At 38.6% G+C, this 27,891-nt stretch overlaps 1 protein-coding gene across 1 annotated transcript in view; it reads left to right on the plus strand.

The window, feature by feature from the left end:
- Positions 1-7,845: 7,845 nt before the first annotated feature.
- The window catches only part of NSUN7 (NOP2/Sun RNA methyltransferase family member 7), a 76,551-nt gene continuing 56,505 nt past the window's right edge, over positions 7,846-27,891 (plus strand). Inside the window, exons 1-4 of the mRNA XM_027836407.1 lie at positions 7,846-7,962; positions 8,356-8,770; positions 23,190-23,248; positions 23,644-23,774. Coding sequence (XP_027692208.1) covers positions 8,458-8,770; positions 23,190-23,248; positions 23,644-23,774 — 503 coding nt within the window. The 5' untranslated portion in view covers positions 7,846-7,962; positions 8,356-8,457. The remainder of the gene's footprint in view (positions 7,963-8,355; positions 8,771-23,189; positions 23,249-23,643; positions 23,775-27,891) is intronic.

A 27,891-nucleotide genomic window follows, 5' to 3' on the forward strand; every position in this document is an offset into this window, starting at 1 on the left:
GGTCCCATCACTAGAAGTGGGGCCCCAGCACATTTGTCTAGTTTGCCTTCTTGCTTGTAAGCCTTTTCTCTCACTTTGAAATTAAACTTCTGGGTGGAGCCAAGATAGTGGAGGGAAATCAGTGACTTGCTTGAGCTCTCTCCCCAAACCCCTCCAAATACCTATAAAAATGGCTCTAAACAAATTCTAAAGCAGCAGAACCCACAATAAGACAGAGTGAAACAAATTTCCAGCCAAAGACAACCTGGATGGTTGATCAGAAAGGTATATCGCGCCAAGCTGGGAGAGCAGCGCAGTGCTGCGTGGGCACGCAGGCCACAGTGAACCTAGAGCAGGCCTCAGAGGACTGAATTGCAGGCAGCTGTGGCAATTTCTAGACTTCTCAACCCTTGAATGCCAAAGATAACTTAGAAGGTCAGTGGGAAAAGTCTGTGACTGTGGTGAGAGAAGAGCTAGGTCTCAGCCACAAGTCCCGAGCACATGGCCTGGGGCAATGGCTGTTTCCTGAGCTTCCTGCCCATAGACTGAGGGGAAATCGAGTGGCCGATCAAAGGGGGATTGCAGGGATCTCTCTGCCAGGTCTGAGGCAGGAATCTCTTGCTTTGCCCATGCTTGGATCTGGGTCACAGTTCTGAGGGGCGGTCCTGGGGTGAGGAGGAATGCGGGCATGGTGGAGCTTGTTGTGGTGGTAGAGAGGAAACACCTCACCCCTTATCATAGCACCCTGGAAGAACTGAAAATTTTCAGGTCCCTAAAAGTATCTCTGAAAACAGCTGTACAAACCCCCAAAGCTTGGGACAGTACATTCTCCACATTGCAAGCAGACTCTTACCTTAACAAAGAGTTTAAAACTCAAGTAATTGGCCGGGATCATGAGTAAGCAGCACAAAAAGAGTCAAAACATACAACCAGAAGAAGACAACAAAGTCAAAGCTCCCATATCCAAAGTCTCCAAGAAAAATATGAATCAGTCCCAGGCCTTGGAAGAACTCAAAAGGGATTTTGAGAAGCAAGTAAGAGAAGTAGAGGAAAAACTGAGAGTGATGCAAGAAAATCATGAAAAACAAGTCAACAGCTTGCTAAAGGAGAACCAAAAAAACACTGAAGAAAATAACACCTTAAAAAATAGCCTAACCCAAATGGCAAAAGAGGTCCAAAAAGCCAATAAGGAGAAGAATACCCTAAAAAGCAAAATTGGCCAAATGGAAAAAGAAATCCAAAAGCTTACTGAAGAAAATACTTCCTTAAAAATTAAAATAGAGCAATTGGAAGCTATTATGAGAAATCAAGACACTGTAAAACAAATCTAAAAGAATGAAAATTTAGAAAATAATGTGAAATATCTCATTGGAAAAACAACTGACCTGGAAAATAGATCCAGGAGAGAGAATTTAAAAATTATTGGACTATCTGAAAGCCATGATCAAAAAAAGAGCCTAGACATAATCTTTCAAGAAATTATTAAGGAAAACTGCCCTGATATTTTAGAACCAGAAGGCAAAATAGAAATTGAAAGAATCCATCGATCTCCTCCTGAAAGAGATCCCCAAAGGAAAACTCCTAGGAATATTGTAGCTAAATTCCAGTGTTCCCAGGTCAAGGAGAAAATATTGCAAGTAGCCAGAAAGAAACAATTCAAATATTGTAGAAACACAATCAGGATAACACAAGATTTAGCAGCTTCTACATTAAGGGACCACAGGGCATGGAATATAATATTCCAGAGGACAAAGGAGATAGGATTACAACCAAGAATCACCTACCCAGCAAAACTGAGTATAATCCTTCAGGGGAAAAAATGGTCATTCAGTGAAATAGAGGACTTTCAAGCATTCTTGATGAAAAGACCAGAGCTGAATAGCAAATTCGACTTTCAAATACAAGACTCAAGTGGAACATGAAGAGGTAAACAGGAAAGAGAAATCATAAGAGACTTATTAAGGTTGAACTGTTTACATTCCTGAATGGAAAGATGATATTTGTAACTCATGAGACCTTTGTCAGTATTAGGGTAGTTGGACGGAAAAAATTATATGTATGTATATATAGATATAGATAGATAGATAGATAAGATAGAGAGATAGATAGGTGGCACAGGGTGAGTTGAAGATGAAGGGGTCATATCTGGAGAATAAAATTAAGGGGTGAGAGAGGATTATACTAGGAGAAGGAGAAAGGGAGAGGTAGAACGGGGTAAATTATCTCACAAAAAACAGAAAAGAAAAGGCTCTTACAGTGGAGGGGAAATGGGGAAAGGTGAGAGGGAATGAGTGAATCTTATTCTCACAGGATTTGACTTAAGGAGGGAATAACATGCACACTCAATTGGGTATGGAAATCTGTCTTACCCTACAGGAAAATAGGGAGGGGAAGGGGACAAGAGAGTAGGGGGATGATAGAGATGAGGGCAGATTGGGAAAGGAGGTAATCAGAAGGAAATAATTCTGAGGAGGGACAGGGTCAAGAGAAAGAATAGAATAAATGGTGGGGGGCAGGATAGGATTAAGGAAAATAGAGTTAGTTTTTCACAACATGTCTACTATGGAAGTGTTTTGCATAACTGCACATGTATAGCCTATATTGAGTTGCTTGCCTTTTCAATAAGGGTGGGTGAGGAGGGAGGAAGGGAGAAAATTTGGAACCCAAAGTTTTAAAAACACATGTTTAAAAAAAAATGTTTTCACAAGCAACTGGGAAATAAGAAATACAGGAAATGGGGTACAGAAATCCATCCTGCCCTACAGGAAAATAGAAGGGGAAGGGAATAGGAGAAGGGGGATAGAGATAGAAGAGAAGGCAGACTAGGGGAAGGGGTATTCAGAATGCATGCCATCTTGGGGTGGGGGGAGAGACGAGATGGGGTGAAAATTTGGAACTCAAAATCTCGTGGAAGTAAATGTTGAAAACAAAAAATAAATAAATTTATTAATTAAAAAAAAGAAATTAAACTTCTGTTTGATTCCTGATTCTCTTAACTCTAGCTTGCTCTGTTTGGCTCCAACCACCCACTGGGTTTCTCTATCTCACCCAGGCTAGAAGTACAACGGCCACTAATGGACTACTACTTTGTTTCAGACTTGGACCAATTTTCCCCCGCTTAAATTGGTTGGTAATCTCAGGGCTCACAGTATTGGTGCCAGAAGTAGCACAGATACCCTAATAGGCTTTAACCTGACTACAGCCTAGATGTCCCAAACTCAAATGCTCCATCAGCCTTGATCTCCCCAGTAGCAGGGATGACAGATATTTACTACCTCCTATACCTTCCCAGCCCCTTTCATTTTAAAAAACAAATTATAACATATTTTCTTTATAGTTGGCTATATCTCCCCAAATTTTAATCCTGACTTGAAAAACATTTTAGAAAAAGCCTTAGTAGCTAAGGCAAAAGGTGTTATTTTTAAAACTAATTTTTCACATCACTTTTACATTTTTTCTTCTGTTTTTCAGCACGTGACCTTCCATATTTTCATGCCTACACAGATGAGATCTAAGAGAAATTAGAGAGGACCTATAAAATCAGGTAAAGTATTTCAATTGGCATTAAAGTCAGTTCAATAGACTCCTGATGATTCCTGCCAACAAAGTTCAGCGAGCTGGAGGCCATCAAAATTGATAAAATTGACATATGGTAAGAGAAAAAAACTAATTTTCAATATTTGGACATGTAACTTAGAGATTAGAAACTGGAAGTCATTAACTTCCACATTCAAACTACAAAATGTCCTAACCTTACTCCTTCAGTTTTCAAAGTTTAGTTTATGTAATTGTTCAATAAGGGTACACATATACTTAATAATCTGTATCAGTTTCGACTACCTTTAATGGTATAAAGAAACCCAGATTTGGATCGAGAGCTCATATAGCCTTTTAAATTTAAATTTATATTTAAATTTATTTGATATTTTATTTCCCCCCAAATTACATGTAAAAACAATTTTTGACATTCATTTTTCAAAATTTTTCGAGTTTCAAATTCTCTTTCTCCCTCCCTTCCTTCCTCCTTCCTCATTGAGAAGATATAGGCTATACATGTGTTGTCATGAAACACAGATCAGAAGAAATCAAGAAAAATAAAGTTAAAAAAGGGTATGTTTTGATCTGCATTCAGACTCCATCATTTCTTTCTCTGGAGATGGATAGATTTTTCATCACAAGTCCTTCTTTGATCACTGTAATGCTGAAAATAGCTAAGTCATTCACTGCTGATCATCATAAATATTGTTGTTACTGTGTACACCTGGTTCTGCTCACTTCGCTTTGCATCAGTTCATGTAAGTCTTTCCAGGTTTTTCTGATAGCATTCTGCTCATCATTTCTTGTAATAACACAATATAATTCCATCACAATCATATACCATAACTTGGTCAGCTGTTCCCCAATTGATGGGCATCCCCTCAATTTCCAATTCTTTGCCACCACTAAAGGACCTGCTATGAATGTTGTATACACAGTTTTATAGCCCTTTGGGCATAGAAAAAGCTCTCAAATATTAAAAGATATACAGAGAAAAAACATGTAGTCATCTTAAATGCCCTTAGCACCATTCCTGTGTTAAGAAAACATCTAACCAATATGTGTGATTCCAGGAGAATGTGAGTTCCTTGAAGTCAGGGATTGGTTTCATTTTTGTCTTTGAATATCCCTTGAACCACCTAAAAGTGAGAGAGCTCCTGGAGGACAAACACTAGCTCTTAGTCCTATAAACCCTCTATGTCTTTATATACCTGCAGTGATATGAGTCTATCAATCAAGCATTTATTAATCTCCTTTTATGTTCCAGATAATGAATTTGTTGTTATTCAGTCCTAACTCCTGGTGACCCCATTTGGGTTTTTCTTGGCAAAGATACTGAAGTGGTTTGTCATTTCCTTCTCCAACTCATTTTACAGAGGAGGAACTGAGGCAAACAGGATTAATTGACTTGCCCAGGGTCACACAGCTATCAAGTGTCTGAGGCCAGATTTGAACTCAGGAAGATGAATCTTCCTGGCTTCAGGCTCAGTACTCTATCCACTGTGCCACCTAGCTGCCCCAGATAAGGGTTTAGGCACTGGGAATACAAAGACAAAAATATTAAACAATCATTGTTCTCAAAGAGCTTATATTTTGTGTGAGAGAAAACTTGTAAATATACATGCATATGCACAGATTAAAACAAGGTAGTTAAAATGAGGAAGGGCTCCTGGAGTTGGGTTATGGGAACAGGAAAGGCTTTGTGTAGAAGGTGGTGCTAGGGCTGTGTCTAAAAGGATTCCATGTGGTACAAAATAGGAGAGAGTGAATTCTGGGTATGGGGGAGGCCCAGAGCAAAAGTGTGGGGGGGGGGGGGGGCGTGATGGAGATGTGATGAGGAACAGAGAGGACAATTTGGCTGGACTACAGAGTGCCACATAGTGTACTGTAAAGATAGATTGATAGTAGATTGTGAGGGACTTTAAAAAGCCAAACACAGGCAATAGGGGCTCCTGGAATGTATTGAGTAGGGAAGTACCATGGTGAGATCTGGGCGTGGGTATAAACTTTGGCAGCTTTCCTGGAAGATGAATTGCAATGGGAAAGAGATGAAGTGAGGGATACAACTAGGAGGCCACAATATAGGTGAGAGATGATGATGTGTGGGACAGAGACCACTACTCAAATTCAAAACAAAGACTTGGGTACCTTGAAAGCAGAAAGGCGTTTATTGCTTTCTCATGAGAAAGGGTACCGTCCCTTGGTTGCCCTAATGGTGCCAGCCAGGGAGGACACATACTGGTACAAGTTGGTTACAGAAAGCAAAGCTTATTTATACCCTAACTCGAGTTCTTCCACCCAAAACCCCCTTCCCCTTTATTCCACTGGTTGGGCTTCAGGGGGCACAATCTATTCACAGAAATCTCCCCCAGCAACAGAGTACACAAGTTTGCCCGGAGACAAGAAAAGGCGGGAAGTCCTGCAGTTTAGGTTGGGGAGGTAGGGCCATTATACTCCCTCTGCTCCTTGCTTAAAAACAGGGTCTGAGGGGGTTTTGACAAGGTCAGAAGGGAGTGTGTTTCAACAATACAATTAAATTCCTTGAGAAGGCCATCTACAACAGGTGCCTCCAATTTCTCTCCTCCCACTCTTCTTACTATCTGGCTTCTGATCTTATCTCTCTTCAAATGACCAGTGATCTCCTAATTGCTGCCCTTTGTGAGAACTATTAACAAAAACTATTAACCCTTTGAGGAGGCTTCACTTCTTAGAGATCATCTCTCACAATGAGCTCCTCACTGGAGGGTGAGTTGAGAGAAGGGCTCAGATTCAAGAGATGTTACAGGGGAAGACAAGGTAACTGATGGACTACCCAGAAACGGGAAGAGTTGTTAGAGCGTATGGTTTGGAGCACCTATTTAATACTTCATTGGGGGGAAAGCAGAAACAAATATCATTTTTTAAATCTACCTCTTCATGATTTTTTTCTTTTTTAAGTTAATGCTCATTTATTCAACAAATATTTCCTGAACTTCTTACTCTGCACTTGATGTTTTTTAAAGACTTGGTCCAGTCCTACAGGAGATTTTAAAACATTACTGTGGCCACTCCACAGGGGCAGGAAGTAAGACTGATGTTGTTTGTCCTTTGTTCTGGAACAGTACTTCGACTTCAGGAAGGTAATGCCAAGACACGCAAGTGTTGGATTTAAGTGAGGGAGAGCTGTGCAAAGTCACCAGCGTCACTCCTCCAGAGCCATCTGGGTCCAGTGGGCAGATATGAATCAGGACCACTGGAGACGGCCCCAGATGCAACGGAGGATCTTGGTCTTTTCAAGCTAAGGTCTTCAACAGGTCTCAGTTTGACTGAGGCAGAGCCTATTCAGTAATTAAGGGTAGGTAAGAAATGAGGCAGAAAATGGCCTCTTTACCTAGTTAAAGAAAAAAAAAAATCAATCTGGGAGGGGAAGACCCTCAGGGCTTCTAGCTAAAACAGAAACAATTGCGATTTACATTCACTCTGAGCCAATCAGGGCCCAAACAAAGTGGGGCTTGGCTGGGACTATTGTTGGCCAATCAATGACAGCCAGAGTGATTTGGGTTTAAGGCAAGATCCTTAAGAAGACTGGTAATGGAACCTGGGAAAGAGGGACTCATGTACTTATTTATTTATTTTGGTGAAAGAAGGTGAGGGGTCCTCACTCAAGATCTTGGATACAGACCCAGGGCTTATACTTTTATTTGGCTGCAAGTGTCGGAAGGTATCTCGCGTGGGAGGAAAGGGGGCGGAAAGGAGGGATCATGGGAGAAATGGAGAGGGATGTGGGCATAGGAAAAGAAAGGGAAAGAGAAAAGACAAGACGAGGGGCAGAGACCCACGCCAGGGAGGGATGCTCCTACAGAGAAGAAGCAAGAAGAGGGCGTGGGAAGCGCTTGCAGACTCTGGCATCACCTGGGCGGAGCCCGCCCAGTTACTATGGAGATCGGGCGCCGGACGGTGCGATTTCCTAAGAGAAGGGGGAAACCTGTCCTTGAGGCGTTCTCTCCACAGCCGGATCCACTCATCCTTCTGTCTCCTTCAGCTCCCAGAGACGCAGAGGGACCAGGAGCTAGGACTAGGTCTCTAAGTTTTGGGGGTTCACCTGGCAGCGGGACCAGCGGGCGAAAGCTCGGGGGCCGCTCCCATGCGGAGGAGCGTAGTGGCACCGTCTATATTTGAATGAAACGGCCTCCCGGGGCCCCGCCCGCCGGCCCGAGGAGGGCAAGGGGGAGGGACTGTGGGGCCGTGTGCAGAGCGGGGCGCGCGCGGGGCCCCGCCTCTTACGCGTCCCGAGGCTATTGAGGCGGGGGAGTGGCCCCGGCTACTGTGACCGCGATTGGTCTCGTCTTCCACCTGTTGTGGAAACCGTCTGGCCCTTTCGCTAAGTGCGGCAGCTGCCTCTCACTTCGTTGGGGGAAACACCACCCACCCCCTGGTTGGGGAAGCGTCCTCACCCTCCCTCTTTGGGTAGGGGTGACCCTCCTCCGGGGACGTTCGCTCCCCTCGCCGAAGTCCGTCCGCGCTTCCAGCGCCCAGCCCGGGGCGGGGGGGGGGGGGGGCCGGGAGGACCGGCGCGGGGGGAGGGGTGGGGACGAGCAGGCCCCGAGGGGGTTGGGCCCCTCGCCCCTCCCGCTCTGTGCCTCCTGGGCGGGGAGAAGGTTTGGGTTACGCGCCCCCCGGTTTTAATAACTACCTCCCACCCCATCCCCTTCCCCATACACCGGAGAAAAGGCCCTTTCGGGAAGGATCCCCTCGTGTGGGCCTCAGCCCGTCGAGGGTCCCCAGCTGGGCATCGCTCATGCGGGCACGAAGGGCGTTTTCATTGCCTGACCCAGATCCTTTTTCTCCCCCCCTCCGCAGAAATCATGTTTAGGATGTGGGGGACACCATCAGTCGCGGAGCCCAGTGATTCATGACTTGCGATTCCCTCTTGTTTTACCGAAATTCTAATTACTGGGAAGCATGATCAACTCTGCAAGTGAACTGGAGTTTTCCAAAGAAGAAATTAAAAACGAATTATCCAGACTCACTTCGCTGACACATACGGAGAAATCGGGATCCAAAGAAAGAAGTGTAATGTGTTTAAATGAAAAAAATGGCTATCAGGACATTGTTTATATGAAGGCAGCTAATATTTTTCAGGGCATTAGAATTGAAAAGGCCCCCGACAAAGTCTTGATAAAGTATGGCAGTGAACCAGTTCTGGCCTTGCCGGATTTTGAAGATGAAAACTGCCAGCGTTTGTCCTATGAACTAGCTTTCAGTGCTCTAAAATGTAAGTAGATACAGAATTTCCAGGTGATGAAGAACATGGATAACTTTAGAATTTTAGGGGTGTAAATGATATCCTTTGAATTTCGAGAAAAGCTCTGGAGTGGTTTGCAAGTTTTGAAGAGAATTCTTGGCACTTCCACCGAAAGGGCAATTAATAATCGGCAGCATAGTTTTCTTGCAAAATATATTTATATTTTAAATTATTGTTCACTTGCCCTAAGTGTATCCCCTTAGCTTGTAGTTTTGTATTATTCATAATCTTATTTGTGAATTTCTATGCTAGGAACTCATATACGTGGTATAGTTAAAAAGTAGATTAAAATTTAAAATTAAGTAACTCATCTATCCCAATGAAAGTTTTCCCTTTTGAGCTCAAAATGTATACAAAGGACTAGGTATGTATGTATATGTGTACGTACGTATATTCCTATACGTATACATATATCTGCCATGTATTATTCTCATAATACTGCCTTTTTTTTTCCTTTTGATAAAATCTTTTTTTTTTTTTTTTTGGAATGGCCTTCAGAGTGATTTCTTTTAAATATCATCAGTGGGTGCAAATCTTTATTCTTTGAATGTGAATTTGATTTTCAGAATGCTAAATTCTTAGACCCAGGCTGTTTGTCTGGTTGTATTGTATGTAGATGGAAATGTGATTGCAAAAGTAATGAAATTGGTTTTTGAGGCTGGCAAATTGATATTCCAAAAATATTTTGAGCAATGATAATGTTGTTGGAATAAATTAAAAGCTTTCCAAGCTAACTATTGAAGGACACAGTTATTTATACATGTAAGATCTGTTATGTTTATTTTTTTAATCAGTCATATACATTATTGTTACTCTGAATATTTTCTAAGGCATTAATGGAACTATTTCCTTAATCCCAAGACTTAATCTTACTGATTGCTTAAACATTGCTTCAACGTGAACAGATAGTTTTAGTGGTCTACAGAGATAAGTATCACAAGTTTGAATACATGAAATTTTGATACATTTTTCTTTTTTCTTTTTTGGCAAGGCAGTTGGGGTTAAGTGACTTGCCCAGGGTCACACAGCAAGTATCAAATGTCTGATCTGAGACCAGATTTGAACTCAGGACCTTCTAACTACTGGGCCAGTGCTCTATCCACTGCACCACCTAGCTGCCCCTTGATACGTTTTTCATAGGAAAAATGTTATGACATTATTTTAGCAAGCAAACTTGCCTTTAGTTTTTATTTTCTTTCATATATCTTAAGCCTGTCTCTTTCTTCCTGAATCCACATTAGCTCTTTTTTTTTTTTCCATTTTAGTCTTCCTTAGTGTCTACTTGTGGATGATGTGGGGAGATTTGGAGAGATAGTGAAGTTAGATTATTCTCTAGTACAATGCCACAGGGATCTTTCCTTGATCCTGTGCCCTTTAACATATCTATCTATTCAATGGCTTGGATAAAGACATGTAAGATTTGCAGGTGAAACTTCAGAATAGCGAACAGATTGGGTGACAGAGACAGGATAAAAAGTTATCCAGAATTAACTGAGTCTAACAAGATGAAACTTAATAGGTATGTGGAGAGTCTGTTCGTGTGCAGCCTAATCGTCAGATAGTCCAGAATCCTGCTTGTCAGGGAAAATTTGAATCTTGATGACTCTTTGCTGAGGTGTTAACTGACCTTATCCTGGGTATTAACATGGACATTTATTGCAGAGGTTTACAGATCAGAAATTGGAGGTCAGTGACTTGATTATTAAGATGATTAACATAACTTGGATGAAGAAGTCAGCCTCCTTGGATGTGGACTTTTAAAAGAGTTTTGGAGTTAGTAAGTTGGAAGGGGCACGGGGTTGGGGACAGAGGAGAGAGGGACTATTTGAAAACTTGGACTTGGTTCCTTGTAGAAGCATCCTGTAGGGATGGGCTGGAGGGGCTATTCACATAGCTTCAGGAATGGCATCAAGGCAATGACAGTGATGGAGGGGAAGCAGCTCGATGGCATAGTTGATAGAGTGTTACAGGACCTAGAATCAGGAATCCTACTTCAGATATTTTATAGCTGTGTAGACCTAGGCAAGTCACCTAACTTCTTTCAGTCTTCTTCCTCTTCTGTAAAATGGGGATGGCAATAGCACCTACTTCAGAGGGTTGTTGTGAGGATCAGATTAAGCAATATATAAAAAGTGCTTTGCAAAACCATGATTATTATTATTATTTTTTACCTAAGGTCCTGGACCTGAAGAACAATTAATGTTAGCCATGATTTGGAGCAGCAAAACTTTATCTTATTCTTGACTAGTGGCTGTGATTTATGTAGCATGTATAGGTCCTGCGAAGGGCGTCAACTTTGTAGTAACTTGAGTTATTAGAGAGTCACAACCCCAAGTATAGCAGACTTTGGATTCCTGTGGGAAGTGTAGGCCCCCTGGCAAGAAAGGAGAGTTGCATTTGTTGTGGGTTTGGATACAAAATCTTGGCATTTTTTTTTTTTTTTGTTGGGTTAAATAAAGCCAGTGTGATAGCCTATTTTGTTAGCCTGGGTGCTTGCATGTGACCTGATGACTTTTTCCCCTTTCTGTTGAAACCAAGACAAAAAGTCAAATTCTTATATTATTAGAGGGGTAAAACTCTAGTTATCTGTGTGAGAAGTCCCTAAAATTGAACCTGTTCCTTTTAAACACAGAGATGTGCTGGGCCATAGGTTATAGGGATAAATATTACATTTTATTCATGGATTTAGAAAATAAACTTTTTAAGTAGGGGATGAAGAGAGCTTGGTTAGACATAATTTAATTGGATTTTAGTAGGTTGTAAGCTCAGTGTGAACCAACAGTGTGATATAGCAACCAGAAAAGCTAGTGGTTTCCTAGGCTACACTGAGAGTCAGTTTCTAGGAATAGGTTTTCTGCTCTAGCCAGACCATATCTGGAATATTGTGTTCATTTCTGGGTTCTGCCACTTTTTAGGAAGGACATTAATAAGTTGGCTAATGGCTAGAGTTTGGCAACCAGGAGTATGAAGACCTTTGATAGCATGCCATGAAGAAGAGAATTGGAAAGAATTAGGGCATCTTTAAGCTAAAGAAGACAAAAGTGGGGGTGGGAGAACATGATAGCTCCATGTTTTTGAAGGGCTGTCACGTGGAACTAAGACATGAACTATTAGACATGTTCAGAACTATTAGATAGTTTTGGCCTTAGATGGCAGAACTGGGAGGAACGGATGGAGATCATAGAGAAGCAGATTTTGACTCTAATTTTAAAAAAATTTATTCTGAACTTAAACACTAAAAAAGAGCAGCAGGATGCAGAAGAACATTCTGTGTGAAACTCTGAGTCTCTATTTTGTACTGTTTACTTTAAAATATATATATTATATATAATAAATTGTACATGTTACTTTCAAAACTGTCCTGCTTGTATGCGCTTTCTCAACTTCTTTACATTTTATAAAATGTTATAATGGACCTCTTTTTTTTTTAAATCACTATTGCTAGCTCTTCCCCTTCCTACTACCCCTTCTCCAAATAAAAATCAAGAGGAAAATAAAAGCCTCTTCAACAAAAAAAGCATAGTCAAGCAGCAGGAATTCACATCCACAAATGTTTCTCTTTCTGCACATTTTTTCCATCACCTCTCTGTCAGGAGGTGAGGAACATGTTTCATCATAGTTTTTTCTGGAGACATAGTTGGTCATTGTCTTAGAGTTTTGAACTTTTCAAGGTCGTTTTTCTGTGCAGTGTTGCTGGCCCTGTAGAAATTGTTTTCCTAGTTCTACTCACTTCACTCTGCATTAGTTCATGCTACCCAGAAGTCCCTGAAATCACTTCTTTATCATCATTTCTTGTAACATCATACTGTTCCATTACATTAATATACCACAGTTTGTTCAGCCCTTTCCCAATTGTCCAAGAGAAAATATAAGTCCCTTTTCCCCTGCCCCCAAAATTTTGGTTCTTTGCTTTTCTTCCTCTCTCCCCTCTACCTTTTAATTCCTTAATTCAGGAAATTGGTTTTGCTTGTGGCTATTGACTTCCCTCTTAACTGCCACCCTCTCCCATCCCTGCTTGTTTCCCTATTTGGTTTAATGTATTCTTTCTACACCAAACTCTGTGTGTATGTTCAATCCTCCTTTGTTGTTTTCAGATAAGAGTGAGGCTCATCTGATGCCCACTCCCCCAACCCTTTTCTCCCTTTTTTACATCCCTGATTATGAGAAATGGCAAGTTTTACTTCCTTTTTCCTGATTTCTATATTCTGTATTCTTCCTTTTTACTCTTTCTTCTTTTTCCCCTCCTCACACCCTCAGAACTAATCTACATCCATGACCTCTGTTTTTCTTATTTAACTTCCTCAGTACCCTTTGAAATAATTAAGGTTCTTAAGGGACACATATTTCTTCTCTTCCTGTTAGAATATTAGCACAGAAACATCTATTCCAATTGCTTAGATAAACTTCCTTGAGGTTTCTTTGGACTTTTGTATTTGTATTTCAGAATTCCAATTCTCAGCTCTGATATTTTCATGAGAAATACTTGAAAACCCTCTATTTAATTAAAGGTTTATTTTCTTCCTCTTCCCCCCCAATAGATATTACTCAGATTTGCAGAGTAAGTTATTCTTCATTGTAAGCCTCGATTTTTTTCCCTTTTGGAATATTGAATTCCAAGATCTCCTCTGAATTTAAGGGGAACTGTCATGTCTTGTGTCATCCTGACTGCAGTGCTTTGCTACTCTAACTCCTTTATATACTCTTGAAATATTTTTTCTTTGAAAAGAAATGGAGCTTTAGATTTTGGTTATGACATTCTTGGTCTTTTTTCTTTTGAGGGTTCATTTCAGAAAGTGATTAGTGGATTCTTCCTAAACTTTACTCTGGTTCTAATAGATTTGAGCAGTTTTCACTTATGATTTCTTGAATTACTATCTTTAGGCTTTTAAAAGCAAATCATGTTTTTTAGGGAGCCCAATAAATTCTTAAAACAATTTTTCCTTTATCTTTTTTCCAAGTCAGTTGTTTTTGATATCAGATATCTTATATTTTCTTCTATTTCTTCACTTGTAAAGTTTTGTTCTAATATTTCTTACTATACTGTGCAGGCATTGATTTCTATTTGGTCTATTCTAGTTTGCGGGGGGGGGAACCCATTTCTTGGGTATAGTTTCTCACTTTTCTAAGCAATTCTTTTTCCAGTTCTTTGTTCCAAAGACTTTAATTTTTTTTATTTCTTGCTTCATTTTAGGTATTCATGTAGTCCTTGTGGAAAATCCATTTTTTCCTTTGAATTTCTGCTTGCAGTTGTTAGTGTTAACTCATTCTTCCTTTAGAAGTATCTCTAGATTTGCAATAATTTTTGATACTAGACAGTGTTTTCTTTGATTTACTCATCTCTAGTTTTAGTTCTGAAATTGGAGCTTTGTGCCAGGGCCAGACTCTACGGGGTGATGCTGTTTTGGGTGGAAGCAGTTGGCCATTTTTGTTCTGGGTCCCCTGACTCCCTGTGCCAACCTCCATGACCCCTGGGTTTGGCCTTCTTGGATCTTGGAGGATCAGAGTCCTGGAACTTCAGGGTCTTCTCTGACATCTCAAGATAGAGCCCTGGGTGCTTGGGTTGTCATGATCTTTTGCTGGTCAGTTGTTGCTGCCACTTCTCTGGGCTTCTAACTTCTTCACCCTGGGGTTTTCTGACTAATCTGAAGCTTTCCCAGGGTGGGCTTCCACTTCTATTGCCTGTGGACATAGTACCTTGTAGGCTACATGTGTTCCTGGGTGTATCTAAGCAAGCTAGTCAGCTACCTTCTGCTATGTGTAGTTTTTTGTTTGTTTGTTTGTTTGTTTTTTGTTTTTGGCTAGGGTTAAGTGACCTCCCCAGGGTCATGCAGCTAGTGAGTGTTATGTGTCTGAAGCTGGATTTGAACTCAGGTCCTCCTGAATACAGGGCCGGTGCTGTATCCATTGCACCACCTTGCTGCCCCATGCTATGTGTAGTTTTGCAGATAACTCATAATATACTCAATAGAATCAACTATTAAGTTTTCAGTGTGAGCAATTACACCTTGGCAATTGGTAAATGCTACAAATCAGAGCTTGATTTATTATTTTTTTGATTGTCTAGACTTAGAAAGTGATGAAGAAATTATTAATGATGCAGATAAAATTTAAAAGTATGTTGTGCATACATGGATTTTTTTTCTGGAAAGCTGGTTGTTAAACATTTAACCAGCACACCTGATTCCAGGCATGGAGGATAGCCAGTTGAGTTCATCTTGCAGAATGATGAGTTTCTGGACGTGATGAAGTCCAGGAAAATAGCTATGTGGAAAATGATTATATTCTTTATATTAATTGTTTCTTATAATGTGTAATTATGTATTATAATGTTATCACATTGTATCATAACATAATGAATATAAAGAACATTTTATATCATATTCATTGTTCCTTACAGCACAATAATCATCCATTACATTCATGTACCACAGTTTGTTCATCCATTACCCAGTTGATAGGTATCTTCTTTGTTTCTAGTTCTTTGCAACTACAAATTATTTTGGTGTATTTTTATCTTTGACCTCCTTGGGAGCATATGTCTAATAGCGAGATCTGTGGGTCAAAGAGTATGGACTTTTTAGTCATTTTCTTAGCATAATTCCAAATTACTCTCCAGAATTGTTGGACCAATTTACAACTTCATCAACTGTTTATTTTTGTGTCTGTCTTTCTTTCTACAACCCCATCAACTTTACTAGAGAATGCATTTTTAAAAAGTTACTTTCTTAATCCCAAAAGTCATTTGTGTAGTGGGTATTCAACTATTTGGTAAAACCAAAAACTAACTTTAGCAGCAAGAATAGTTTCTGAGCAATATTCTTTTGAAAGTAGTAGAATTAAAATAATATAAATCAAGTCAAATTAACATTTACTAATTGCCAAGACAACCAATTCAGTTTTTTGGACAGCTCCAATTGTTTAAAAGAGTTTTACTCCACAAATTTGACTAGAAATCTGCCATCCTATAATATCCATTTATCAGTCCCAATGTTTCCTTTTGAAACCAAGCAGAACAAATTTGATCCTTCTTCCACATTAACACTGCCTCGAAATATTTGAACAGAAGCAACCAGGAATGCTGCATAATATAACATATTATAATGTGAATTCAGGAGGAAGATGGGTTTGAAATATTACTTCTGACATTTATTAGCCATCTGTCTATGAGCAAGTTATTAAACTTCTTTGAGCTCAGTTTTCTTATCTGTAAAATGGAGAATTACACACACACACACACACACACACACACACACCACAATTCCCAAAATGAGTTGAGCATCAAATGAGAATTGTGTTAAGTGCTTTCTAAATCTAAAGGTCCTATACATATGTCAGCTATTATTATTTGAAATATTGTCATAAATCTCTTTTCCAGGTTCATCATTCCTATGTCTTTAAATCATTGCTATATGGATTGTAATTTCAAGCCCTTTCACTATCCTGGTCACCATTTTACTTTTAAATGTGGTACACCAAACTGAGCATAGTATTTTATTTTTCCCTTTAACCTTTTTATTTTCTCTTTTTAATATTTTATTTTTTCAAATTACATGGAAAAACAATTTTTAATCTTCATTTTTACAATTCTGAGGGCCAAATTCTCTCCCACCTTGCCTCCCTAACCCCTCATTGAGAAGGCAAGCATTTTGATAAAGGTTATACATGTGCAATCATGAAAAACATATTTCCATATTAGTCATGTTGTGAAAGAGAACACAGACAAAAAAACCCAAGAAAAATAAAGAAAATTAAAAAAAATATGAGCATAGTATTTTATATGTAGTTTAACCAGGACTGTTAACTCTTTACATTTTGATGCCATACTGTTTCCTTGTCACATTGTTGACTCATATTGAACTTTTAATTCAATAAGCAGTCTCTTGGGTTTCCCTTCCTTGTTTGTGATTTTTGTTCTGTCTTTCCTGGTTTGAAAATAATTTTCCTTGTTAGAGAAAACAGAATAGGAGTTGAATAGTTCTTTCAGCTGTCATAGGGGCCCTTAGTATATTTTCCCAAGGCTGTGGCCTGCTTCTCTTGAATCACTGAAACACTTTGCAACATGCCTTCTGATTTAAGTTTGTGTTTCAACACAGATGAATCTCATCTTTTAATTTAAAAAGAAAATTTTAAAAATTTTTATTAAAAGTGTTGGTGTTACTTTATTTGAAGTAATAAAACTTTAGAAACATTGTAATTTCAAGCAACTAAAATTGTTTAGAAGCATTTCTATCTAAATTGTTTAATTAAATGCATAAAGGTAAAAAAGTGGTAGGGCCTTAACAAAAGCAGAAGAGATTAAGAAGTGGCACATCCAGAGAAAGAACCATAGAGTCTGAATGCAGATTGAAGCATACTATTTTCACTTTTTGAAAATTTTTACTAGGGTAGCTAGGTGGCGCAGTGGATAGAGCTCCAGCCCTGAAGTCAGGAGGACCTGAGTTCAAATCTGGCTTCAGACCAAATACTTGACACTTGCTAGCTGTGTGACCCTGGGCAAGTCACTTAACCCCAATTGCCTTAAAAAAAAATTTTTTTTCTTTTGCATGGTTTTTCCCTTTTGTTCTGATTCTTTTTTCACAACATGACTAATGTGGAAATATATTTAATATAACTGCACATGTATAATCTATATCAGATTGCTTGCTGTCTTGTAGAAGCGGGTAGAGAGGGAGGGAGGGAGAAAAACTTGGAAACCAAAATCTTATAAAAGTGAATGTTGAAAACCATCTTTACATGTAATTGAAAAAAAATATTATGAAGTGGGGGAAAAAAGAAGAGGTGGCAAGAATACACAAAAGAACCATATCAGAAAGATCTTAACATCATTGATAATCATGATGGTGTGGTTACTGATCTAAATAGAACCGGACATCCTTGAGAATGAATTCAAGTGGGCCTTAGGAAACATTTCTAACAGTAAGGCTAGTAGAAGTGATAGAATTCCAACTAAGCTATTTAAAAGCCTGAAAGATGATATTGTTAAAGTGCTGCATTCAACATGCTAGCGAATTTGAACAACAGTGCCCACTGGAATGGAAAAGATCAATTTACATCCCAGTCCTAAAGAAGGGAATGCCAAGGAATATTCAAATTACTGAACAATTATGCTCATTTCACATGCCATCAAGGTTATGCTTAAGATTTTGTAAGCTAGGTTTCAGCAATATGTGAACTTGAATTATGAGAAGACCAGGCTGGCTTTTGAAGAGGCAGAACTACAGACCAAATACCCACATTCACTGGATTATGGAGAAAGCAAGGGGGTTCCAGAAAAATATCTACTATTGCTTCATTGATTACACTAAAACCTTTGTGTGGATCACAATAAAATGTGGCAAGTCCTCAAAGAGATGGGAATACCAGATCATCTTACTTGTCTCCTGAGGAACCCTGTATGCAGGCCAAGAAGCAATAGTTAGAACTGAATGTGGAACGACTGGTTTAAGATTGGGAAAGGAGTAAGACAAGACTGCATATTGTCCCCTTATTTATCTAACTTATGTGCAAAGTACATCAGACAAAATCCCAAGATGAATCAAAAACTGGAATTAAGGTTGCTGGGAGAAATATCAGCAGTGTCAGATATGCAGATGATATCACTCTGATGGCAAAAAGTAAAGAGGAATTAAACCTCTTAATGAGAGGGAAAGAGGAGAGTGTAAAAGCTGACTTGAATCTTAACATAAAAAAAAAAAAGAGCTTGGCAAGTGGTCCCATCACTTCCTGGCAAATAGAGGGAGAAGAAATAAGAAGTAGTGTCAGATTTTATATTCGTGGGCTCAAAGATCGCTGCATATAGCAACTGCAGTCCTGAAATTAAAAGATAATTGCATCTTGGAAGGAAAGCTATGGCAAATCTAGGCAGCATACTAAAAAGCAGACACTTAACGTTACTGACACAGGTCCATATCATCAAAGCTCTGGTTTTTCCAGTAGTAGTGTATGTCTGTGAGAATTGGACCATAAGGAAAGCTGAGAGCCGCAGAATTGATGATTTGGAATTGTGGTGCTAGAGAAGACTTTAGAGAGTTCCTTGGACAGCAAGGAGATCAAGTCAGTCAATACTTAAGAAATTAATTCAGGCTGTTCACAGGAAGGTCAAATACTGAAGCTGAAGCTTACATTCTTTGGCCACATAATGAGAAGACACGACTCATTGGAAAAGACCCTGGTGCTGGGAACAATTGAAAGCAAAAGGAAAAGGGGATTAATAGATAGTGTTATGGAAACAACGAACATGAACTTGGACAGACTTTGGGTGATAGTGGAGATGGAAGGACCTGGCATGGTATGGTCCATAGGGTCATAAAGGGTCAGACATGACTGAATGACTAAACAACAACCACAAAATATTGCATAAAGTATCCTAACAAAATTTTTTGTCACTCCCTCCAAGTCCTTGTCAAGATTTACATGATGAATAATTTAAGTACGATACCACCATTTCCATCTAATCTTTTTTTCCTTTCTGGTAGCCTTTTGCTTATTTTCTTGACATATTCTCCTGGTATTGCTTCCCCCATCTGGATTTAAATTCGATGATGCTCTCTTAATTAAGTGTTGATCTAATTAAACTGATTGAGACTTAAACACACACACACACACACACACACACACACACACACACCAGCATTATTTAGTAACTTGATGCTCCTTAACTTGTTCGCCTTTGTAAATGATTCACTGAATTCTGTAGGGCTCATTTGGGAGGTAGGGAGTAGGAGAGGGAAGGGTGGTAAGGAGCATTTTGATCCAGCAGTGTGTAATACAGAGCTTTTAGGTTTGCAAAGCACTTTACATATGTTATCTTATTTGATCCTCACAACAGTCCTGTGAGGTAAGTGTTATTATTATCCCCATCTTACAGATGAAGAGACTAGGGTCACACAACTAGTAAGTGTCTGAGGCAGATTTGAACTCTGGTCTTTTCTGACCTTAAGTCCAGGAAGGAACTATTCTAGGAAGTGGACATCTGTTGAAAATTACAGGATGAGCCTGGTACCGTGCTCAGAGAGCCAGCATGTTCCCTTGGTGGAGAATTAGGGCCTTGTTCTACTGTTAGACCTTTCTACTTCTCTTTCTCTTCTCCTTTGCTTTATATGGAGATTAATGTTAGACCTTAGATCAGAGACAGGCTTCATCATGCATCCCCACAAAGTGGAGGTATCGATCTCTACAGGAGGCCAGTATCTTGTCAGCCATTCGCTGTTGTTTCCCTAATCCCATCTCCACCTGGCTCACATTTTATGCAATGTGTAGTTGGTGTGGATCTATATAGTTTCTTATATATTTGGTTAAAAGTAGTTACCTAGAGAATGCCTGCAGCCTTCTGGTAAGGGGAGCAGTGGTTTTGAGAAGAGCGAAGAGCAGAAGAAATCTAAGAAAAGTTCAATATATAAATACCCCTTTATACAGGAGGGTTAAGCTACTGAATCATTTTCCTAAAATGTAAGTCTGACCATGTTGTTCCCTTACTTAATGGGCTCCAGAGGCTCACTCTTACTTTCAGGATCAAACATTAAGTGATTTTTTTTTTCTTGGCATTTAAAGATCTTCACAGTTTAGACCCTTCCTACCTTTCTGGTCTTTTTACATTCTTTTGCCCTCCATGCTCTCTATAATCCAGCCATTTTGGTCTGCTTGTTCTTCTTTGTACTTGCCACTGCATCTTCTATCTTTGTGCCCTTGCACTACTTCTCCAAGTCTAGAATGTTTTCCCAGCCTGTTATTTGTAGAGCCTTTGGCTTCCTTTATCACTCTGACTTCCTCCAGGGAGCCTTTCTAAGTCCCCTGCAGACCCAATCCTCTTAGGTTACCTCTTGTCTTTGTTTTATTTATTTTGTTCTGATTTGTATATGCTCTTTCCCCCATTATAATGTAAGCCCCTGGATGACAAAGACTTTGCTTTTTCTTCCTCATCAGCATTTAGCATAGTGCCAGACACACCTGTGTTTTGATTGATTTATTGATTCCTTCCCCCTTGAATGAAAGTCCTTATCTTCACTTTACTAGGAAAAAAAATCTGTAATGTTAATTCAGAAGAAAATGATGGCTCTAGAGCTGGAAAGAATGTTTAGAGGTTCTTTAGAACCTGAATGCTGAGACCCAGACAGGGTAAGGCTTTGCCCAAGGTAAGAAGGCAGAGCTGTGATAAAGAGTATGGTTCAAAGCTAAGCTTAAACTAAAGGTAAAACCTCTCAGACTTGGTGGAGATAAGTAGAGAGATGGAAATAACTGGAAGAGGAGAGGTAAGGAACATTAAAACAATTTGAGAGAAATTCTTAGACTTTTTAGAATTAGGAGACAATTTGAGGTCTAGGTTTAAGCATGGGTTCTGCTACTAGCTACCTTTTTGTGACTTTGGTCAAGTTACTTACCTTGTTTGTACAGTTTATATGATATACACTTGATTTGCAGTCAAGGGAACATTTCTGAGGCTCAGTTTCCCCTTTTTTAAAACAAGGAAGTTGGATTAGATGCCCTCTAAAGTTCCTTCCACCTCAATATCTATGACCATTTTGGGCCAGAGTTTCTTCATCTGTAAAATGAAGGAATTGTACTAGATGATCTGAATTCCTATCCAGTTAGAAATCTATGCAATTTACCTAACATCACATTATAACTTACAAAACACTTTACATATATTACATCATTTTGATTCGCACAAAACCTTTTGAGTTTTCTAGTCCAAAGATTACTATCTGCACTTTTTAGGTGAGGAAAATGAGGCAGAGATTATGGGACCTGAGTCGTAGCTAGTAAATGGTAGTGCCAGGACTGGAACTAGTGTTGTCTAGAACCTGGATTATCAAATCCATTGCACATTACACTAGAATACCTCCTATAAAGACTTCAAGAAAATAAATGCCATTAACCAAGTAGGTGCTCTTCTAAAAATCCTATTGTTATATTTCTTTATTCAAATCATTTGTTTCCTGAGATTCTTAACAAAGTCACTAAGGTTAAAAGATATTCATAATCAAATTTAATTGAAATCAGGTACTTCTAGGATGCCTATATATAGTGGAATTTACACATTCAGATTATAAGGCTTGATCCCACATATGAAAATCCAGATAGTCTGTGAAGTCGCCTAGTTTATTGCCTGCCTCCTTGCCGTCCTCACTATCTGTGACTTGGATACTCTTGGTTTAGCATTGTAGCCATTGGCTGGGGTTTGTTGGCTAAATGCTATTGTGGCTGTGTAAAGAGGTCATGGAGGATGGGGTGGAAGGGGAAAAAAAATCCAAGAACCTCAGCTTCCAGCTCCTGTCCATAATATTCTAGATAATTTAGCAATCTGCTCATGTCAACAAAAGGGAGGGGAAAGTAGGAGTAGAGGACACCTGAGGAAATACAAAGGAGTGAGCAGCACCATGCTCCAGGAGGTGTTACCTGTAATATTCTGGAGGGGTGGGCTCTTTAAGGGATTCTACATCTGTAAGCCAGTTGTGAAAATTGGGAGACATTGTTCAGGAAGGGATCTGGAAGGGTTCTTCATGAAAGCCTAGTCCTGGTGGGCCTGAGTTCTTAGGTTTCTTTGCTAAATTGTACCGTCTCTTGGTTGGAGAAAATGCTCAAGGGTGTTATTTATTTTGTCTTGTTTCCTTGAGATACGGACATGGAAGCACGATTTAGCTGTTTGGAAATAAAAAGTATCTCCCCTCACCCTTACCTACCCATGAGGAAAATGGGGTCCTGGAAAGTAGACCCAAGGGACATTGGCCAGAAATAAATATATAAAGACTTGGTCAGAAGCAGAAATCAACTCCTTTCTGAAGCTTCTCCTTTTTCGTGAAGATATGACAACATCAGAGTAGAAGTTAAATAGATGGGTCTAATACATTTGATTTTATATAAATTTCTTTTTAAATATAATTGAGTTCATAATGTATTTTAGCAATTTAGCTTTTTACTTTCTACCGAAATAATTGGGGTTCTTCATAGATTGCTAGATAATTACATACTTAAAAGTGACTTTAAGGTTTGTAAAAGTTTATTACAAAAACCCTATGAGATGGGTAGTGCAGATATTATATACTCATTTTATAAAGATGGAGAAACCAAGGGTCAGAGAGTTTCAGAATGACTCATGGATGTGTTGGCTCATCAAGTATATTTTAGTTTAAATTATTTATTTCATTCAAAATGTAATAAAGTTTTAATTTTATCACTGTACTCCTAAATCTTTATGGAGAAATGGAATAAATTTTGAAAGAAAATGTCAGTAATAAATGATTTGAGTGAGATTACTTGAAATATATTATTATCATTACGATTATAATTTTATATTGTTATCATCATATTATATCATTATATTATGATCTTAACATTTTTTTTTAGTTTCAATGATATTCACATTAAAGACTAATATTTCTTTGTTCTTTAGATCAAGATATTTTGGAAAGTATATTAATAGACAGCTGTTTCTATCCAAATGTGTCAATAGTAAGTAGACAATTTTTATATCATTTGGGATATCTTTGTACTTTCTGAGTTTTTTAGAGTCCTCTAATTTTATTAAATGATTAATGATTGCTTAATACTAGAGAAGGTGTTAAAAATAAAAAAAGGTGGGGGAGATTGTGGGAAGTATTTGCTAAGAATTTTTTTTTCACTTCTATGATTGGCTTCATGCTCATTTATCACAAATAGTTACAATCATTCTTTATGTTAAAAGATTAATTTACAGTAGGTTATTTCTTCTTGGGGAATAAAAACAATGTTAAAATAACATTCTGCTTCTTTATTCTGAATAACCCCGTGATTACCAAAGAGTAAAAAATATTGTTGTGGTATGTCACTGTGTACTTTATTTTCTTTGCATGTATTTCATTTGGTAGCCAGTTGCTCTGACCAGTCTTGTTGTCGTGATGTTGTATGACTTCCAAGACAGAAAATTTGAAAGTCGACTACTTTCAGATGAGGAAGAGTCAATTTCAGAAGTTCAGGAAGTAGAGAATCTTCTTAACAGGTATTACTAACAGTAATAAGAAAGAACAAAATTCTTTGAAGTTTATGTTTTCATAACATAACACGTGATATTCTTTATAGGTAAGTGTCAAAAATCTGTAGGGGATACTTATTACTGGGTGATGTATAGCTTTAACGGTTTACTGAGCTTTCTTTCTAAAATTGCCTTGGGAACAAGTTCATTAAAAAGAACCATTTTAAAATTGAACAGATTTCAAAAGTTTAGTTTGAAAGACAGATCTTGTATACATAATGAGAATAATGAAAAATTTTCTAAATTTGTTTTTATTAGAAAGCGTGAAAATTGGATGAATTTGCTAGTCTGTTGTGAGCAAATTAAAGCGCAGTTATACATGTGTTTATATGTTCATATATCCAGATTCTTTTTTAGGCTACTTATTGCGATAGAAAAATCCAGCTGGATCAAACAAGAAAAACCACAGCTTTATCTAAGGATTCATTAGGACATAGATTATACCATGGTTTGAGCTAATTTTTTGTTATAAACATTAACATAGTTCTACAGTTACCATTCTGTTCATAGTCTCTTTATCAGTGAGAATCAAAGAAAATTATAATGGCAGTTATAAGATTTTAATCAGTTTTCTTCAAGGCATAATATAGGTATATGAAGTAATATGTCAGAATAGCTATGAAATGACTGTAATTCAACTGCCAAATTTCAAGTGGCTCAAAAATTTTCCTTTGTAAATAAAACCAAGATGCCAGAGATATTCTAACAGAGTCATGAGTGTAGGCCTGGTATTTTTTTGTCATGAAAATTTTTATGTAATTTCAAAATGATATTTAGAATACCACCGTTTTTAGGCCACTGATGTTTACATGTCAGATGTATTTTCATTGGGATTAAAAAATGAGTGAAGATTTTGTAGGACATTAAAATATATCAAAAGCTTGAAGCTTGAAGATTTTTTTTAACATCTGCTGTTAGTGAGCCAATATATTTTGAGTGTTTTTTCCATTTATTCTAAATATGTTGTCATGCCTTTCAAGGAATCTTGTCACTTGTGTGGAAGATAACTTTTTTTTTAACTTTTTTTTATTAATTTGTTTTGATTAATCAACAATCACTTAAGGTTTTGAGTTTTAAATTTTTCTGCCCCTCTCTCCTTCCCCAGGACAGTGTGCAATCTGATATTGGCTATGCATATACATTCCTATTAAACATATTTTCATATTAGTGATGTTTTAAGGAAGAATTAGAACCAATAGGAGGAACCACCAGAAAGAGGAAACAAAACAGAAGAAAAAAATAGCAAATAGTATGCTTCAATCTCCATCCAAACTCCATAGTTCTTTCTTTGGATGTGGATAGCATTTTCTTTCTTTTTTTTTTTTTTAGGCAATTGGGGTTAAGTGACTTGCTCAGGGTCCCACAGCTAGTAAGTGTCAAGTGTTTGGTCTAGGGCCGAATTTGAACTCAGGTCCTCCTTACTTCAGGGCCAGTGCTCTATCCACTGTGCCACCTAGCTGCCCTGAATAGCATTTTCCATCATGAGACCTTTGGAGATGTCTTAGGTGTGATGTGGTACCTCAGAGTTATTTTGATTTGCTGGAAGATAACTTTTTAAAGGAGGAGAAAAGGCCTTTAATGTGGTGTTTTGCTCTGGTTTATCAGGCGCTTTTTTATGTCAATCAAACAATAAGCACAATAAGTGGGATCTTATTATCTACTCCTTTTAGTCAGTTGTGTGATTGTAAATGTGTGATCTGTTGTTTTTAACATTCACTTCCATAAGCTTTTGAGTTTTAAATTTTCTCCACCTCTTCCCCCCCTCAAGGTGGCGTGCAATCTAATATAGGCTCTATATATGCATTCTCATTAAATATATTTTCACATTAGTCATGTTGTAAAGAAGAATTAGAATGAATGGGAGGAACCATGAGAAAGAAGAAGCAAAACAAAAAAAAAAGAGAGAGAGAGCAAATGGCATGCTTCAATCTGCATTCAGACTCCATAGTTCTTTTTCTGGGTGTGGACAGCATTTTCCATTGTGAGTCTTTTGGAGTTGTCTTAGATCCTTGTATTGCTGAGAAAAGCTAAGTCTATCAAAGTTAGTCATCACACAGTGTGGCTGTTATTGTGTACAATGTTCTCCTGGTTCTGTTCACTTCACTCAACATCAGTTCATATAAGTTTTTCCAGGTTTTTCTGAAGTCTGCCTGCTTGTCATTTTTTATAGCACAGTAGTATTCCATTACATTCATATACCACAACTTGTTCAGCCATTACCCAGTTGATGGGTATTCCCTCAATTTCTAGTTCTTGGCCACCACAACAAAAGCTGCTATAAATATTTTTGTACATGTGGATCTTTTCCCCATTTTATGATCTCTTTGGGATATAACCCTGGAAGCAGTATTGCTGGGTCAAAGGATATGCACATTTTTATAGCCCTTTGGACATAGTTAAAATTGCTCTCCAGCATGGTTGGATCAGTTCACAGCTCCACAAACAGAAGTATGTATTTATTAAGCACTTACTATGTCTCAGGCAATGGTCTGAGTGCTAGGGATACAAAAAAAAGCAAAAATAGTCTTTGTGCTCAGAGAGTTTTTTTTCCCACCATACTTTTTAGTGAGATGTTATAAAAAGGTATGTGTTCCAAAAGAGACAGCTTGACATAGTGATTGGAGAGCTGGTTTCAAAGCCAGAAAGACCTGGGTTCCAAGTCCTGCCTCTGACATATAATGACTCTATGACCCTGGACAAATCACTTGACCCTTCTGTGCTCTAGGCAACTCTTTAGACTATAAGTTACAAAGAAGACGCTGACCTGTATTGTCCAGTCCTGTATGGTTGTATGTAGAGGAAGACCTATAGCTAAAGTTTGCTTTCATTCTGTTGATTGTTCAGTTGTTTCAGTTGTATCCAACTCTTCGTGACCCCATATAGGGTTTTCTTGGCAAAGATACTGCAGTGGTTTGCCATTTCCTTCCTCAGCTCATTTTACAGATGAAGGAGCTGAGGCAAACAGGATTAAATGACTTGCCCAGGGTCACACAGCTATTAAGTGTCTGAGACCATCTTTGAACTGAGGAAGATGAGTCTTCCTGACTCTAGGCCTGACGCTTTATCCACTGTGCCACTTAGCTGCCCTTTCCTGGCACATAGACACTTAGTCATGCTTATCAATTGCTTGTTTGAATCCTCACAACAAACATGAGGAACCTGAGACTCAGATGGAGTGTTTTATACCTACTTCCACAGTATATTTGTGTGTGTATATGTCCTTGTATACTGTATCCGTCCATCCATCTGCCTATCTATCTTGTGTTTGTATATGTGTACATACATCTTTATATATACATATCGGTATCTACATCTACATATATCTATATCTACATAGACATATATACACCTGTACGTCTATGTCAGCACTTCTTAAACTGTGAGTCGTGACCCCATATGGGGTTGCGAAAAATTTGAACGTGCAAAAAATTAATTAAAAATCAAATGTGAAATGAATCTGAGCTGTTTCTGGCAGACCTTGCCTGTGTTGCATTGAGCAGCTTCACTTTAGCCTGGTTCTGAACACAAAGCATTCGCGCTTTGCATTGCACATGCCCTCAGGCTACATAATAACAACTAACACTGCTGAAAAGCAAAAAGGGGTTACCAGTAGAAAAAAGTTTAAGAAGCCCTGATCTATATCTCTCTGTCTTCTGAGTTCCAAACCAATTATCAGTGACTTCCAAAGTTGGACAACTCCAACTGCATGTCACCTGGTGTAGGTAGGTGGTGTGTGGACAGAGTGAAAGGCTTGGAGGCAGGCTGATCATGGGGTGTGGCTGGCCTTGGAGGAGTTACATAAATCCAGTGTGTCAAGCCCATCCCTCCCTTGCAGATCCCTGTGGGGAACTGGCTGAAGTTAAAATTCATATCAACAACCTAGAAAGGTCAAAGGGCAGGCCCTGTCTGGAGACTGTAATTGATTTAATTGACTCTGTAGTCAGAAAGCTCCCGGGGTCTTTAAAAGTTGACAGCAAAAAGAATCCCTGTATTGGCTCGATTAGACCATGTCCTCAGGAGCCATCCCTGCTTTGACTCCTCAGATTGTTATTTGAACTTCTTTCTAATCTAAAAAGTTCCTTTG

The sequence above is a fragment of the Vombatus ursinus genome, unplaced genomic scaffold (genome assembly GCF_900497805.2).
Source record: "Vombatus ursinus unplaced genomic scaffold, bare-nosed wombat genome assembly UNPS02014818.1, whole genome shotgun sequence".
Lineage (NCBI taxonomy): Eukaryota > Metazoa > Chordata > Mammalia > Diprotodontia > Vombatidae > Vombatus > Vombatus ursinus.